The sequence below is a fragment of the Bombus fervidus genome, chromosome 1, assembly GCF_041682495.2.
Source record: "Bombus fervidus isolate BK054 chromosome 1, iyBomFerv1, whole genome shotgun sequence".
NCBI lineage: Eukaryota > Metazoa > Arthropoda > Insecta > Hymenoptera > Apidae > Bombus > Bombus fervidus.
The window spans coordinates 23,522,822-23,541,398 of record NC_091517.1 but is presented as its reverse complement, the minus strand read 5'-3'; the positions used below and the strand labels follow the sequence as shown (position 1 = coordinate 23,541,398).

The window sequence follows — 18,577 nt, the reverse complement described above, 5'->3', positions numbered from 1 at the left end:
ACACTAGATTCTGAGTTTTTGGAAACAATTCACTGACTCTCGTACAAACCTGCTAAGACGTATTCTCTTATTCGACACACAACGATACTAATAAACAAGGTTTTTCGGAGAGATTTCATTTTCATAAAAGTAATACGTCCATTAGTAGGAATCGACGTAATATCATTACGCTTAACAAGCGTACTTTTATTTCGATCATCGAGCTAAACGTTAAAAAATCACTTGCAACACAGTTTCTACTGATTTCCCGGAATCGAATCGGACTACAGTTTTCCCCTTCAAGAAGAAACAGCTTACGGAGACGAAGAAGAATCATCCCTCCCGTGCGAGCAGTATCTCCGGATAGCACGAGTTTCAGTTTCTTGTGGAAGGTCTCTCGAGGACTCCCGGTGGACTCGTTCGGTATACAATGCACTCGACAAGTCCCGCGGTAATCGAAGACGAGAGGCGACTTTGGTTCGTTATCGGAGCCGGGAAAAGAGCGAGAAGAGCACAAGTGGACCGCGTTCCGTCCCGAGCAGCCAGCTGACGCGGAATTGGTCTTCTCGCGGTGTTGTTCGCCCGAAGCAGAGGTTTACGAAGCACTCGAGTCGGCCTGCGCCGCGGCGAACCACTCGAAACACGATCAAAGGGTGCATTCATAATCTGCTACGCGTCGCGGTTTTGCAGACGAATCCGTGCGTAGATGCTTTTGTAAACAGTCTACGTTAACAGCGCAATTTCGCGTGTGGACGTCCATTGTCGGAGTTATCCGACTATATTTATCACTTATTATGGAGTTTTTATTACGACTTAGTTGGTTGAAACTATATAACGAAGTTCGTGTAATAGGCGTAAATAATAGACGTAAATAGGTTCTCTCTTTTATTAGGTCGTCCGAAAAGTTTCTTTCGATTTATAAAGAAATAATGCATGTACAACATTTTCCGTTTTATATTATTTTACCCAATTACGTATGATCCATTTTGTTCTATCAAGATAAATATCACAACGTTTGATAGATTAGGTTTCATGTTTGTATAAAGATGCGTCGTTGTAAAAGACGTGTCTGTAAAAGAAAGACACTTTTCGTATTGACGAAGACGATTTTTCGTTCGTACAAGTTCATGTTGAAGTATGTGGATTCAACGAGTATTAACAATGATAGAAACATTATGGATGATATAAGGACTATAATTGATCCTTGTTATAGGACATATGTTAATTTGAAAATGTCTCCTCTTGTCTCTTTTAATACTATGTACCCTAATCGTTAATGGATAACTGAGCCCCTGCTTGATTCTAGAATTAAATATTCTTAGAAGACTAAATGCGTTTGCTTTCCTTTGCTTTTGTTAGTAATTAATTTCCCCAACGACTAACTTTGTCGTTCACGCGTGCACATATGCGTTAAAGTGTAATTACCAAATGCAAATGCAAAAATGAATTGAATTTTAACATCAAGAAAACTGTCTCCGAGTCTAAATTCGAGCTAATACTACAGCTTCCTTCTCAGACCACGACGCGTATTGCGCGAAAACGCGCGGCTTTCGACAGAATGTTTTAAGGCGAGAAGAGGAAAATGAGAGAAGACGATGTTGACGCTCGCTTGGGACTCGGTTTCGCGAATCCGTTGATGTTAGCTCGTTAAGTGTTAGCTGCATTACCCAGGTATTATCTTATCACTGTTTACGGATGTGTCGCAGACGTACCATGTTCTCGTGTTTAGCGAGAAATGTCGAGACCTGGTCGCGTCTGAGATTCAGCTTGTTATAGTAAATTACTAGATCGTCAAAATGTTCGTTTCTTAGTTCACTAGCTTCTCTTACAAAGAAATCATTGATGATACAAATATGTGCATATTGATTCATCTTCTATGTGAACAATTTCAAATATCTCAAATAATTCAAATGTTAAAATAACTCGTGTCTTTGTTTCATGGAGCAAATCATTACGGAAGAATAGAACACAAAACTCAGTACCCCTAATTTAACAAAAAAAAAAAAAAAAAAAAAAAAAAAGGGGGAGGAAAAAGAAAAGAAGAGAAAGAAAGCTTCAGTCTGATCAAAGGTAAGATACGGCGGGCTTAGAAGAATTCGTAAAAAATCCAATTTTTTGCATCGTAAATATTTATGGTTGTAGTCGACTCGAATTCCCGCGAAAAGTATAGCCTGGATGATACACGGAGGAACCTCCATACGCTATTAGAAGCCTAAGCCACGCTGTGCACAAAAACACGTTGCAGGTCTATCGACAAATTGTCAGTATACTCACCTCGTAGTATATAATTTTGATAATTCTGGTCGGCCTCGCTGCCAACCTTGATGAGGCAAGCAAGCCCATCATTTTGTACAAACTCGTGCACCAGGTCCTTGTCCTCCTGCAAAACCAAAGTTTATGGTAAATAGCATTCGACCAGTCGAATAGATGTCCGTTATACCTCTGATCATCGCTTATCTCTAATTTATTCAACCTGAAACGAAGCACCTAATCGATGGCTCGGCGTCTCTGGATTTATGGTCCATCTTTTGGGAAATGTTCGAACGTTTCACGGCTTGATTTATGATACATCGCGGATAAGGATAATCCTTCAGATAGCGTCGTATTTAACGACCAACATTTTCGATACAAGTTTCAGTGACTTTATTCGCGAAAAGCGTAAAATGAATTTTGTTCAACAACATCTTCGTTGAAAGAAAAAACTGAAATGAGAAACGAGTTTATTCGAAACGATTCCATTAGCTGGAAGAGTAAAGTGCTTCAAATATTACGAAATTTACCATTAACACTGGAATTATCGGTCATTAGCATGTATCCCCAAATATGTTATGTATAGTTAATCAGAATTAAAACAATATGATGAAGATATACAAATACACGTAATTATGCTTCCATCTCAATAAACGTAAGTATTAACATTGTCAAAAACACTTGCTTGTTTTTAATCGTTGTAAAAATGAAAAATCCAATGCCAAGCATTTCCATTGATTTTGCAATTCTGATATTATATTAATGATTATTTATACCATCTTCTTGTGATAAGTAACCATAAATACGAGTAATTTGTTTTCGGAAAGATGCACACTGATATTTCCACTCTCTTTAACTTTAATCTCCAAAAATGCTGCTTCACAATTTCAAACATTCCACGTTCAATTACCGAATACGTACATGTATACGCCACCATTTATAATTATTCGACCGATTTTTAAAGACGAATAACGTTGCCCGAATAATTTAAATTTCAACCAGCTACAATTTTTACCTCATAAAATATTGTTCATTGTTCCAATGAAGAATCATATAGGTTAACAACGATAAGGAACTCTTATTTAGCTTTTACAGTAGAAACGAGCCAAAGCACAAAAATTGTATCTATCGTACGAATGAACGTGAACGATACTATATATATATACCGAGTTAACATTGGGGTTAGAGGCGTTTAACGAACTTAGTCGCTAAATGAATATAATAATAAATTCACAAGATGATTATATGACTATTACAGAATTTGACAATTAACCGTAACGATTATATACTCGAGATGCTAATGACAATAATCTTAGGTTCAATAAGGAATACACGGTCAACAGGATAGCAAATGCGCTCACTTCCAAAGTCCAAGTGGAACTGCATTTCTGTACTCTACTATGTACCCCATGGGTCAACTATATTTTTAAGGAGAGCTATACAAACTACGTCGTACCTCTGTTAGGTAAAAACGTCCATCCCGTGATCGTGGCTACGTTTAGCGACCGGGTGTATCACTCCGAGCCCAAGCCTACTGTCATAAATCTCGAGCAAACGTAATCGGATTAAATCCTAAACAACTACTTCTAAGTTTTATTATTTAAAAAGTCTAGACTAAAGTATTGTTCTTTCATTGTTAAATTATGTTCATTCATCTCCGACAAATATATGCACTCTACAATAAGCCATTTCAACCTTCTAACTACCTAAAACTTGCTTTGCTACATTTCACGCTTCCACCATCGTATCGCTTTATCATCAGAACCACAACCGATCGTATTGACAATTAAGCGATCCGGTGATGCAAGTCAACCAAAACTCCAGCGAAACGATAAGAAATAAAACGACTGGAACTTCCGATAGCCGATTACGAAGGAGCTTGGACGATTTATCCGCATTTCCATCTAAGCCAGTCGCAGGTCAGACGAGGTAAATGGAGTTAGTTACGGTGCTGGAGGGAGCAAGTCGCGGACATAATGGAAAATCTACAAAGTTTGATTAAACTGATCGGTGCGAGCGTTTTCGCTTGCCGGTGGATCGTTTCGCGATCTTGTCGAGACCCGGTCGTGTTCGTGGCTACGTTTCAGACCTTCGGTTTCCCGGATGGTGGAATTTCGCGTCGTCCATCGAACGCAACGCGCTGAGCCGATTAGCCAAGATTAAGAAACGAAATTGAACGTTGCCGTGGCGATTTCAACGGATAAAGTTCGTTGGTCGAGGTGGAGATCTCGTTCGACGGCAAGATACCAGGGACTATCTCGGTAGAGGAAGGATCATTGTAATTAATTTCGTAGCTAGCCGGCTCGATAATTGAAACGATAAGGTATCGCTTTGAGGAAGAGTCGGAGGATTGTTTTTAGGCACCTTCTCGTTCCAGTGCGTCAACCTTCGACTGCAGCAATTTATCTTTACGATATGGTAATCTTATTGTCTAATTAAACGTTACCCTTTGAAGAACGCGTTTCGCGAAATCTGATTTCCTCTCATTTGCAGATGTTGGAAGAAACAGAACATTTTCGTGAAGGACTATTTCGTATACGATGTCTGCGAAAAGTAGTTTGTACGTATTTATTTTATTTCCCAGTGAATTGTGATTTGTAAATGCTATAATAAATACAACGGTGTGCAAATACCTTTTTTAATCGCTTTAATTTGAAAGCCACATAGAAAAAAAAAAGCGATGAATCAATCTTTATTGATTCTCGCTTTAGTTCCAGCTACCACTCTGACAGTCGTTTCGCAATAAATATAAAATACATTTGCAATCGAACAATCTGTCGTTATTCGCTTACAGGTCATTGTGCTGTTGTCAGTCACCTAATAACACAATTTTCTCTCTATTATTAACACATTTGTCAATCAACGCTAATATAATATCCTTCTGAATAATTTTACCAATAAATTTGGAATCTAATAGGTTCGTAATAATACCGATTGCCATTGTCATAATATTTCACCAAAATTCCTATCAATAAATATATTATTATTGGTAATAATTAATGTCATTAATATATGTACATTACAGAGTACGTGTTTGCAATTGCGACGCAAGTGAAAAGAAAATAGAATCTAAATGAAACGAAGACACGTAATCGATAAAACGATCAGGATAGTTTCTAATAGTATCTACCTTGTCTATTATCCACGTGCTTGATATCCGCTCCATTCTTCACGATTCTCTAATATAATTTAATGATAAACTCATCCATCATTTACGAGGAAAGAATGATACTTTCCGGTATAATGCGATTTCTTTTAACGAACGGTCTTCTGACTTGCAGTCACGGAGAAAAATTCCTTTCCCGCTCGGCTAATTGCGAGATTTAATTACGGCGAACAAAGTTAAGAAAAGTCCGACTCGAATAAACACGCTCTACCAGCGTCCAGTTTGCCCTTCCTGTTTCGGAAGCGGAAGAAAAAGGATCGTCGCGAAAGTTGAAACGGTCCACGTTCAAAAAACGAACGGATTCGCAGATACGATTTGTTTCATAAAGCACGATAGTCGAGCTATTCTCCTATTACAATCGATTTAACGTTGACGTCGCTAATGAACCAAATTTTTCTCTTATATTTCAAACTTACGATCAGTGGTCCGTAATTAGATTTAAGTTTACCTAGAAACAATAATTTCTTTTTGTACAGATTATCATCTTTTCCGTTTTTATTAACTTTTATTAACTGCAGAAACAAATATAGAATTTTCTGTATAGAAGAATTCTTTATGTCTTCGAGGTTTCCAAATTATGGAGATTTCGATAAATATTTTGACACATGTTTATGCATTTATGAGAAATTCGAAGGTACAAATATTTGTAAGATGCGCGTAATAAAGTAAAATAATAAATATTGTATATATTAATATGTATTAAAAATACAAAATACAAAAATATTGCAATATTACTGCTATACATTGTATTAATAATTGAATAAAGAACAGCGTAATATTTAGCGAGTGAAAATAATTTCTCTTTACCTTCCATTCCTCTAATTAGAAAGTAAATAATAAATTCGAAAAACGTCCAACAGAAAAAAAAATACGTTACATTTTTTCACTTCGTTCTTCCATACATATTCATGGTGATTTAACTTACATAGTAGCAGTTACGAACCGTTTCATACATGATAAATTAAAACTCGATAAATCATCGACACGAAGTTACCTCTAATTAAATGCCATCAATCGCATCTTTCCTGATGAATGCACCGGTTAAAACGTATCCGACCAAATTTTCACTAAATCGACACAGAACAACAAATCGACTCGCCAATTCTCCATCAGTTGCAAACATTTCTAACCCTACAACCAAAAACCTTATGTTTCTCCTAATATTTACGAATAATATTTTCTGCGCACTACCATATTTCGCATTGTATTTCCTGTCTTAGTAACTAACAGTACATAATAAGCAATTTCGAAGGAGAAGATAAATTTATATAAAAATCAGGTATCTTGGCTAAAACAATAATCGTGGTGTTTCAAAATTATTTTATCACCTTCTACCTTAGTAGCTGTTGTCTCCACCGATATCTGTTAACTATACATAGTTACCTGAGGAAACATCAGATGCCAAAATTAGATTACAGTCACGTGGAAAAGTCTATTGAAATTCTTCGCTGTGCATATGTCCTACAGCGAGGTACGACGAATTTGCGAGACAAGGAGCCGCGGTTATCAAGATAGAAAGGATAGAAAGGAAACGAGAAAGTAGAAGAACCAACGAGAGAAAGAAACAGAGAAGGAAGGAGAGAATGCGCTCGCTCAAACCGCCATGCAAATATTTACTCATGGAGCGAGTAGATCGTGCAAAAATAGCCCCTGTTTCCCTCTTTCTCTCTCTTAGTTACATCTTCTTCCTTCTCGTATCTCTCTTCCTCCTTGTTTCACTCGTTCTTCCATCTCTGCTTGTCTCCCATCTGTTGGCAATTCCCTTCCTATCGCCCTCTCTTTTCTGTTCTCGTATTCTTACCCCGTCTTTCTTCCTACCGCGTTCCCGCAGGTATCGCGAATTGTAAACTCACCTGAAAGATCTGCTTGAGGGAGAAGAGAGCTCGTCGTAGCTCGCGGCCCTCGCTGTTCAGCAATTTTTCTGCAACAGACAAGCAACACGCAACCATTTATTATAATAATACCGTACGGTCGGACCGCATTGTTGCGGCTCTGGAGGATGGGTATTGGGTGGGAGTCGGTCAGTCGGCCTTCTTTTTTAGCGCAAATGGTTATCCTGCTCTTTTCTTATTGTACTTTGTTTTTCTTAGCGATGATGTTGTGGGAGACTGGTAGTTACGTTTTAAACAACTAGGCGCTTGTTAACATGGTTGCGATCGAGTACTATAAGAACGATTGCACGCTGAAGAATGCAAAATTTGTAAGAAGGAGATAACATCGATATAAGAAGCGTTAACGAGAGAATAATTTTTGTGTAGACTGTTTGAGGTCGAAGAAAGGTAAGTTGAGATATAAAGGAGCGAGTATTTTATGTTACCTTTTACAGATTTATATATGAATTACCTTCTTCTTTCCTTTGAACATTTATTAGCGAGAACAATAGAGACGTTAACGAAACACCGTATTATATACTTCAGCAACTATACATTAACCAGACGTTACCGGATCATTCAAATTCATACTAGTATATCTTGAGAAATAGATCGTCGTATAGTATACTTAATTTACATTAATTTTCTATGAATCGCGTTTTTTCCTGATTTCAAGCAAGTACCTTTCCACTAGAAAATATCACGAACTTAGCCTGAAAATATGTACTATTAGGTTGTCCGAAAAGCCTTTCTTTTATAGACTCGTCTTTTACAACGACGCATCTTTATACGAACATGAAATCTAATCTGTCGAACGTTGTAATCTTCATCTTGAGAGAACAAAATGGATCATACGTAATTCGATAAAATAACATAAAACGGAAAATATTGCGTATCCATTATTTCCTTATGAAACGAAAGAAACTTTTCGGACGACCTAATATTTACATACATACTGCTAGCTTTCTGTTTCTCGACTTATTTTCCGATCCTTCTATAAAAGATGAAAATTTCTCTCCCATTTTTCATTTTTTTTTTTTTTTTTTTTTTTTTTTTTTATAAAAATGATGCGATTGTTCTTCTACGGGGTCGATAAGGAAATTGACTGCAGCTGCTTACGCTCTAACGGTGCCTCGAAAGTGGTCGACGTTTCGCGCTGAAGGCGCGCGCAAAAGCGAACAAGCCACCCGGAAGTTCGTTTAGCGTAGGAAGATCAGGAACAGCTAGGTACACCGGCGGCGCTTTTGTTTCCAACGTTAAGCATTGTCGACGCGCCGTAGGGACTCGTTAATTATCAACTTCTCTTCGCGTCCGATTAAATCATTCGGTAGGTTTCTGAACGTGCTTTTCTTCCCTTCGTGTTATCATTCTCCCAAATCCTTTTCCCTGCTATACTCGATCTCTAATCCGATCTAAGCGAACGAAATAGAAGAAAAATTTATCTCGTGGAGAAACTGACAAAAGGAAACACACGGATAAATAATTTACGCAAAGCCGGCTTCAACTTTCCCAAGAAGATCTCAACGGACGATTTCACATCGTCGCACAATAATTCAATGGGGACCATTCCTCTCCTCGGTTGAAATCATTTATCGGGTTTAATTAGAGGAAAACCGGTAATTAAGTCCGCGATTAATTTTACACGACGAATTCACTGTTCCGCCTCTATTATCCAGCTACACCCCCACTCGCCGTTTCACGCTCTTTCGTCGGGCTTCTATCATCCTTTTTCAATCGTGGGTCGACCGTATTACTAATACTAATTGAATTCCATTTCACCAGCGGCGCACTAAATTCAATTTCACGGGACTCGGCGGTCGCCGAGAGATTTTCCAGCCTGCTGGAAATCCAGAGGAAGTGCGAGCAAGAGGGAAAACAGGTTAAAAGAAGTAAGAATAAACGTGCATAAAAGAGAGGGTGAAGAGAGAAGGAGAGAAAAAGAGGCAGATAGGGATACAGAGACCCTGTTACTCGGTGTTAGTACGGCGAAAAATCGGAAAATACATTATCTCTCGGAAAAATCGAAGAAATACACGACGTCGTGGAATAAAAAAAAGGAAAACCGGAAACTGTCCATGTCAATTTTACGCGTCCAATCTCCATTCCCGCTTCGTGATACACTGATTCTACGGTTTCGAGCACTGCATGCTCGGATGCACGCTCTATCGAACAGCACGAATGTTGATAATTGCTTGTATCGGTGTCAATGGGCGAATAATTTCATCTGCGACGCGTTGACCGTTCCATTATACTGGATGCAAGCTTGTTACAATCTGGTTGCTGTTCGATTATTGTGAACTGTAACTAGAAGCTACGAACGCTGATTACGAGCTACTTAATAGCGATTATAATTAGCAGGAGAATATTTTATGGTTGTGGTAAATTGTGCGAGAGAACAGAGAGAAGTATTACGATTACGATACGGTTTAGTAATTGATTACCCGGTTTTCAAATCGGTACAGCGACGAACAAAAATATTGACAGGGATCAGATTTTTCTGCAAAATTCTTGTACAGTTGAAATAATTCCCGTATCAGGTTTTAAACGCTTAATAGAGAGAATCGTTTAGAAATTTGTAATTCTATCGTGCGCGTTAAAAATCTTATTTTGTTTCCGACTTGATGAATTGGTTTCTTTTTATTGATTTTAAAAGTTGTCATTAATACAATTCTATGTGAAAGAAGGATTACGACAGATGGCATAGGGTGATTAATGTTTGGCAAAATTAATGCGAGAATTATACGAATGCAGAATTACTTCGCATATTCGAACGGGAAAAAATAGACGTTGATTAATTCCACAGGCGTGAAAAAGTCATTAAGATTCAATGACTTATTCAACGTTCGATATCACGTTCATGCTAAGAAAAGTACCTTCGTATTAAATAGAGAAGATCCCGAGGAAGAAAGAACGAAACAAACAAATCTGTAGTTTGCATTAAAATTCGAAAATACGTTTCAAAGTTCGATCACTTGTACGTGAAACCAACGAGTAGAACTAAAATTAATTAAGATTAAAATATTCTCTAGTTGTTCAGGCGAGATTAAAATTAATCCAGCGACAAGAACAATCCAAATTATTAAGAAAATATAATTCAACATAAATTCATTAAATAAATTCTCACGTAGAGTGTTTTTCCTAACGCACAGATTATTTGATTATTTCTTCTAGAGCCGGCGCGGAATATCTTTCAGCGTCGTTCGCTCTCGATTAAATAAAATCGTCAATGGTATGCGACAGCCGCCATAAAGTGACAAAAAGCGTCGGAGAAAAAGACGTGGAATGGAAAGTGGCGTGCAAAAGGAACAGGGAAACTCAAACCGCGAACCTTGCCGGATTTTTATGAAACCCGAGCCGGTCGTGCAATTGAGCTAATTTCCATACCCACGACTCTGCGTAATTTCGCAAACTCGCAAGGACGAGTCGTTCCGTTCAAGGATTTCGACTCTGAGAATTTATCGGTTTTCGTCCTCGACTTTGGCTATCTCTCCAACGATACGGCATGAATTACCATAGAACCGACCGTAAAGCTTACGCGTTAGATATACAGATCGCGTTATCGACCGTGTAGATTCCTTTGAATTTTTGTAAACGCTTGACAAAATAACGGGACGTGAACGTTTATCGTGAAACAGGAAGTACCGTCACGGATTAACGCGTGAAAATCTCGAACGTTCTTGACAAATGTACTTGATTTGCATATTTTGAAACGGGTATTTCTGTTTTATGGTAGTTTCAACGAATATCCCTCAAAAACGAATACTTTCTCGTTTAGCATTCGATTCCGAACGATAAGTTACGATATTACGCGTGTTACGAGAATGAGACGATTATCATTGATTCGTTGGAGTAACGTAAGATTTTGTCGAACTATATGATTGAACAACTATCAGCGAAACATTCTTTAAGTCAAGGTAACGAAACATCTGTGAGTAAAAGTTGATGACAAGTGACGCAACCACTGGAACGTAAATAGAATTTCTGCCAAATTGAAACGGCTAAGGATCTGTGAGCAGAACTTTCGTCGAACGTCGCAACCGAACATTTCCAAGCAGAACTTCCCGTCAAATCGACATAACATTAGCAGTAGAATTTCCATCCAACAGACTTAACCGAACAATTCCGACTAAACTTTCGTCCAATTGACGTAACTAACTATTTGTGTGTAGAAATTTCATCGAACTCACGTAACCACGTATTTTAACCGCAAATGCAAAACTTCCATCGTGTCGTCGGCGCACACCGGTCAGCTTTTTAAATATCCGTGGTAAAAAGATTTTCTGATTCTAATCTTGAATTTCACCCAGTTGGCATTTCTCGTTTTTATATTGCCTTTATCTAAACGTGTCCAATTCTGTTTTATTCCTTCGGTTCGGTTCTTTCTCGAATTAAAATCCACGCTATACCTGAATACGCGCGATTCGAGAAAAATTCAACCGCAGCGTTTTGCAGCGGCGGCAACTCTCGCGACACAAAGCGTATCACCGGTCTCGTTTGCTCGAAAGAAAGAAAATATCGTTTTCATTCATACGGTCTTATCTGTTCGTCTGTGTTTCTTTCTTTCGCGCGACCACGCCCTCGTGTTCTTCGACTCACGGTTTACGGATCCCAATTCGCGACTCCTTTCGCGGAAAAGGAGACCCGCGCGACCGCATAATCGACTGCTATCACGCGATCTTTAAATGCATTATGCATGTCGGCCTGTTACGGCCTAAAGGGGAGAGGTAAAGGGTGAAACAGAGACGGACGTATGCGAGCACAAGTAATTAGGAATCGCTGTAGGGGCCGCGTACGAGACGAAAGAGTCAGAATCGAGCAGTGTGCCGAGGGAGTAGCTCGAGAGAGAAAAGTAGACAGGAGCATAAGGCAAGAGGACGAAGAAGAAGGAAGATAAGGAAGCAACGAGTTCGAGAAAGAGAGGTGGAAGGACCCATCTTCTAAGAATAGCGGTCCCAAGGCCCTCGGGCCCTTGGCCCCTTCGTAATCAGTGACCATATAAGCAGAAACCTGTCTCCTTTTACCCTACGAACGTCGGGTCCTCTCTGTTCGAGACGTTAAGCAAGCTCACTGGTTCGTAACGCTGCGTTGCAACTCCGCTGGATCCTTTTTCCATTGAGTTTCTACGTTAGGTAGCGTGTGCCAGTGCAGCGCATCGTTACGACACTAAAAATCGAGAAAGCGAGAACGTCCTTGTATACGAGTTTGGGATAATCGTTATGGTCTTTGCGAGTTTTCTGATTTCCTTTGATATTGTTGAATTAGCTAGTCGATGATAATTACAGGCGAAGCTGAAAGGACGTCGAATCACGGTTTTTATTGCGTAGTTTGATTAATTCGTTATGATTAATTCACTTTGGCTAACGTTACTCGTTTTTTAATTCGTCACTATTAATACTCAAGAGAGCAAGAAACGTCGAAGATTAAAATTTCGTCCGACAGGTGTATCGTACGTATCGACGCATGTTGTACGAGCGGAAAATGTGCAATTTACAATTAAATTGTAGAAGCGAGGAATTGTATAACACGGATACAAAGAAATGAGATGCCCAAATTTATAAAATTTCTTTCAAATAGGAAAATTTTCAACATGGAAAATACGGCGAAAATAATGTTTATTAAGAGTCGTCAAATTTTAGACTGATTTTACTACCGTTCTCTATAATCATGTTCATATTTTCAAAGAAAGAACGACGATTTTAATTGGACCATTTCTGTCAGAGGCGGCAAAGTATGTCGAAAACGCAAAAAATGGAGAACTTCTATAGCTGTTACTTGCCTCTAAGACGAAGAATTTTGCGAGTGACGTTAGGAAGAAAATGGCGCGCAAAACGCGAGGTGTCGACTATGTTACGCTTGGTGTGATCTTAAGCAGCGTCGAACATGCTCGTTGCTCACATAAACGACCAGTTACCAACTCCGTAATTATACCACACGAGTTTTTAATTAATCGAATGTATTAATACAAGAATATAGCCCTAATTTTTTAATTGTAGCATGTTCAAATAAATTTTTGAAGACGAGCGACTAGACTATACAAAGGAGAGGCAATTCCAAAAAGAATTATTCAAATTAGGATAGGAATATTTTAAACATTTTCCAACGAACTGAATAAATTTTCAAGTATTTTCCAACAAATTTTCTAATAAAGATAAAATGCAAAAAAAATTAAGTTGCTATAATAAGGAGGAAAACGAAAAAGAGTATACTATAAGAATTTTCATAAAAAATGATTTGATAAAATGGAAGACAAAGTAAGAAAAAAGAATTAAATTTTCAGGATCGATTAATCGTTCCATACTTTTAAAGGTTCTAGTGCAAAAATAACTGTAACATGTAAATCGATATTTAATTGATTGTAATTATTTATACTTTTTAAATCAACTATCCAAATCCATGTGGAAGAAAAAGCAAAGAAAAATGAATAAATTAAATCGCTAACATCGCATATCCAAACGACGCGGAGTCTTAAGACAGCAAAGACAAATAAATTCGCAAAGTATTTCCGTAATTGATAAGAATTTCAACATGCAAAGAAAATGCCAAGAAAGCGGTGAAGACGAAGTCTATTTCAAAGTCGAATAGACCAGACTAGAGTTGCTGAGGGTGTACGAAATCCGATTCCACGTGTCGCGTGATGCGTGCGAAACATAGCTCACTTTGGAAGCGTTTCCTACAGCAAGTCTTTTTCCGTTCTTGCATTAATTGCCGCCGATTACCGTAATCTCTACTGGAGATCTACAATTTTTATAATTACTAATATTAACGGCAAACCTATCGAAACCACCACTTATACAATTCATTTATGCGATTATAACGATATTAAAATTGCATTAACGTAATCTCCAACGGAGGATCTGCGCTTCTTCACAACTAACAGCACTAATATCGTACTAACTTTCTAAAGGATCGAAATTTCTCCTTAATAATTATGATAATCCATATCGACTACCGTCATTTTCAACGGAAGATTCGCGGCTTTTACGATTATTATCTTAGTTAGTCGTTCGTATCAAAGGTGTTCTAAGTTTGTCGATTTAATTAGGAATCGACGATTCCATCTGGTTTCTGATATGTATAGTGGTTCGCATTTAGATTTAAGAAAATTGTTTGATTACGAGTTTGGCGAACACGCTAAATTCCGTGGCCTTGTCCAATGGACGAGGCCGCAAAGAGCTCGATTATTAACGAGCGAATTACTAATAACGGGATCGAAAATTTTACAAGAGGAACTGGCGTTGCTCCAGGGCAAAATTAAAACGAGCAAATCATTACACGAGGCCATTTTGCCCACTCGTCGATCGATGACCAGTGAAACGATTGTTTTTGTCCAACGGACGAATTAAGGAAAGAAAAAAAGTACGTCCAATTTATTGCCTATAAGGAACTTCTGTGTAATTTGCGCGGGAAAAAAATATTTGTCCTATAATTATGAAACGTACAAAAAAAAAAAAAAAAAAAAAAGTGGAATGATAGAAAATTGAATCTGGAACGTGCGAAAGAGAAAATGAATGGTGTACTCAATTAGTAGAACCGTACAAATATATTTTATATCCTTTTTTTCTGCGACTCAAAAGAAAGGAGCGAAGTATCAAAGAAGATCTTTCGAAAGAACGAAAAAATAAAGTACTTGGGAATAAATTTAAAAAAATCCTCTGTAAATTTCAATTTAATTTCAATTTCCTTTCAAACTAGTCTTACGAAACTCGCCAACTTCTAAATAAAAATAAATAAAGGAACTTGCGTAAACCAACAGGAATCAATTCAAAACCAATGAAAATCAAATCACTTATTCAAACGTACTTGAAATTCATAGACAACTAATATTCGTAGTAATAAACTTTTACGCTTTTAAATATGACACCAATACTTTTCTTTCTCTTCTAACAGATATTATTTAAATATTCAGTCTATATTTACATTATTACAAATCTTTCAATTATACGAATACAAGTATAGTACAATAAATCTGAACAAGTTGTACAAGGTACGATGCAAGTACACCATCTTATATCTTAAATACGAAGAAGAACAAAGTTGCACAACTCGCGAATTAAAGGATTCAATTTGCTCGAAGGCACTGGAATTATTCAATCCCGTGTGTCACGAATCAGCAATTAAAGAAATCGAACAATTGCAGTAGACACGCCTCCGATGATTTACGTTGCTTTAATCATCCGTATTAAAGACAGCCGTTTCCCCCATCGAGGGTGGACAGGTCGTGGTGCCGTTGAAATATAGACGCGGCCAGGAAACGACGAAATATCGAGAATAAGCGAAAGGGCCGACAGGTTTCGCGAGAGACGAAGGTACACGAAGCACCGTTAAAATATGTAAAACGACACGGTCCACGTCGGCTTCCGCTCCTCCTTCCTCCGCCCTTTTCTTTTTTCGTCCTCCTCTTTTTTTCAGCCGCTTATTCTGGACCTTCGATCATCTCTCCTCCACCAACTTCGTAGGGTTCAACGAACGGCTACGGCCCGCAGGTGAATTCTGCGGGACGACCAGACGCGAGCCCGAGGTTTTCGTGTCGTTCGATTTGCCAAACTTGAATCGCGCAGCGGTTAGTTAGCGTTTTCTGTTTCTGCGATCGACATGGTAGACTCATTTCCCAGCGTTGCTTAATTGGTTTAGCGAGACCGCGTGCAGGATCGAATTCTACGATAATTGAACGATTTTTTGTTCCCGGACCGTGGAAAACGATTGGGAACTCGGTTCCAGTTGTTCGATCGAGCAATTTCATTCTGAAGAATTCTTTGTCGTCGATACTCTGTGGTTTTTTGCTTGCGCAGATAATAATTGTATCAACCAACGATAGAGTTATTTGAGATAGCCAGTTATTTGAATCAGTTACTCGAAAGTTTAGCGATGATTATTTATATATATTGTAAAAATAAATGCCAAAGATATTGTATATTTTTCTTGTTAATTTATAGCGAATGGATAATCGTTTATTTCTGTATATTGAATCTGAACAAGTCAACATCCTTGTTTCTTTGGATTATAATGCAAATGCTGAACTCTCTTATACAATAAATAATAATATTCAAGGATCGATAAATTGTGTCCAAATTATAAATTTCCATTGCACAATTTTGCTGTTTTATAGCAAATGGAACAATAGGGCAATTAGATGGTCTGTAATGTATAAAATTAATGTGTAAAGCTTTATTTGTTTTATTAAATTGTCACTGCTACGACGAGAGCATTTATACACTCGTAACTTCATTTATTGTAACCTTATAATCTGTAATTTGCAAAATTTCACGAGTAATGTTACTTCAATCGTGCAAGAAAGCCATGATGATAAATGATTTTATTACATTTAATAAATAAGAAAGAAGACCAAATATCTAAATCTAAAGTCCCTGAACAACAGGAGAAAATTATTTAAATTAACGAGTATTTCATTACAATAAAGTTATTTCATTTGAAAATTGTAATAAGAATTTTCTATATATATATATATTCTAACTAGTAACAAGTGTTACGGCAAAGAAAGTCATCAAGTTTCCTTTAGATTCTTGCTAAGATTACTTCATTGTACATATCAAACTGTTCGTAACTCAACACGTTTCTTTTCATTACAGCGACAGATGCTTCGACTCAATTTGCAAAAACCCGTACGTCCATCTCGTCGCCGACATTCTAGACAACAACTTCATCACTTTTAATTACTCGTCACCTCCTTAGCTTCTCTCAGACGGACGCATGTAATTAGAGGTAGCCCGACGACCGATTTCAAACGTAATAACAAGCTGAACGAGCACCCGCTAAGAAACTCTATCACGTTTTAACGTCCGTTTAATTACCGTCTGTTTCAGAGGAAAGAATTTTTCTGCTAAAAACGCAACGTTGCCGTTGAGTCAACTTCTCTACGAGTCAATGCGCGTAACGCTGTGACAAAAGACCGGCAAACGATATATTAGTGTGTTATTTTGATATTTTTATCGTAAACGAACTTTTACGTTTTTCGATCATTTAGTTTAAGTCTGTTTAAAATAAAAATTATTCTAATAACTAGAGTTTTAAACGTTTAAATCTGGAACTTATGTACATTTTTACATCGACCGTAAATTTAAGAAAACAAATTTTGCGTGCATGTTCTTTGAGCGTTTTTTTTTTTTTTTTTTAATCTTTGTACGTTTATCTTATCTTACTTTATAAATAAGTCAAGATAGTGGAATTATGATTTTCATCACCATACACGAAGATTGCAACTAGTACTGATTATACAATTATTTTTCAAATTTGCGTTTCCAAGATTCGTTATTTACACAGAGATAGTTCTGTTTTAAATTTACAAAAACAAAGAATATCCTCCAAAGAATATAAACTATGCATTCTGTTAGAAATTTCGAAATATTTCATCAAAGATCTGTTTTAAACCTGCTGGACTCTTTGAACTTTTGCGTCTCGTTCTTACTCTCGTTTCCATTTCCATTTCATTCTCAAATCTAAAAGATATTTCAAGATAGAAGAACGCAATTGTCAATCGGAAATGAACCAACGAGCGCAGCTTAATCTTAATACATTATCAGTTGTATATTATCGAATAATAATCAATTACTAACAGTATTTAAATAATGTTCATAACGCGTAAAAAAGTTGCAACGATTCAAGATGACGTAAAGTTTGGTGTAAAGGAAAACGCGATAAGTATGTATAAGGGTTCGTTTGAGTAATTCCTGTTAGACAGACTTAAATTTCACGACGCGCGCGCTTGATGCAACAACATACTCAAGATTGAATGCACTCGAATATGAGGACAATCACGATTACACTTAGTTAGATCGGTTACACTTGTACAAGCACACACATAGATCGGCACAATACCATATGCTACAGCACGAAAGGCAACGTAGTCACGCTCTCGACTGAAATAACAACGCGTTGCGATAAAATTCGCGCCACAACTTTTTATCGACGATCAGGAGCTCGTACGGAATATATTGGGAAATAAATCTCTCTCTGTTCGTTAAAAAATAATGAGGAGAATCGGCTATTGTGCGCGTTGTGTTTCAAAAGAAACTAGAATTCACTTAACCGAATTTTACGAACTCCAAATTGCGAGATTACGACGCTCGTTTGGGAAACATCTCGCCTCCGTTCTTTCAATTACTCGTCTTTGTGTTGTAAAAACAGATTAATGAATATATGTATATACAGTAGATAGAAGGGAAGTTCGTCCAGTACGATTTTCGGTTTAAAGTGTTATGTAATTTATAAGAACACACAAATGAGACAAAGATAAATGATAATGATCACCGATAATGAAACTCGAATAACAGGTAGGTTGGAAATAAAAATACAT

At 37.5% G+C, this 18,577-nt stretch overlaps 1 protein-coding gene across 4 annotated transcripts in view; it reads right to left on the bottom strand.

Annotated features, from left to right (window-relative positions):
- Positions 1-18,577, bottom strand: part of Fhos (Formin homology 2 domain containing) — a 241,577-nt gene that overhangs the window by 61,889 nt on the left and 161,111 nt on the right. For all 4 annotated transcript variants that reach the window (XM_072022637.1, XM_072022646.1, XM_072022619.1 and 1 more), the window contains 2 exons: positions 7,249-7,316; positions 2,254-2,359 (listed from right to left, as the gene is read on the bottom strand). In XM_072022637.1, coding sequence (XP_071878738.1) covers positions 2,254-2,359; positions 7,249-7,316 — 174 coding nt within the window. The remainder of the gene's footprint in view (positions 1-2,253; positions 2,360-7,248; positions 7,317-18,577) is intronic.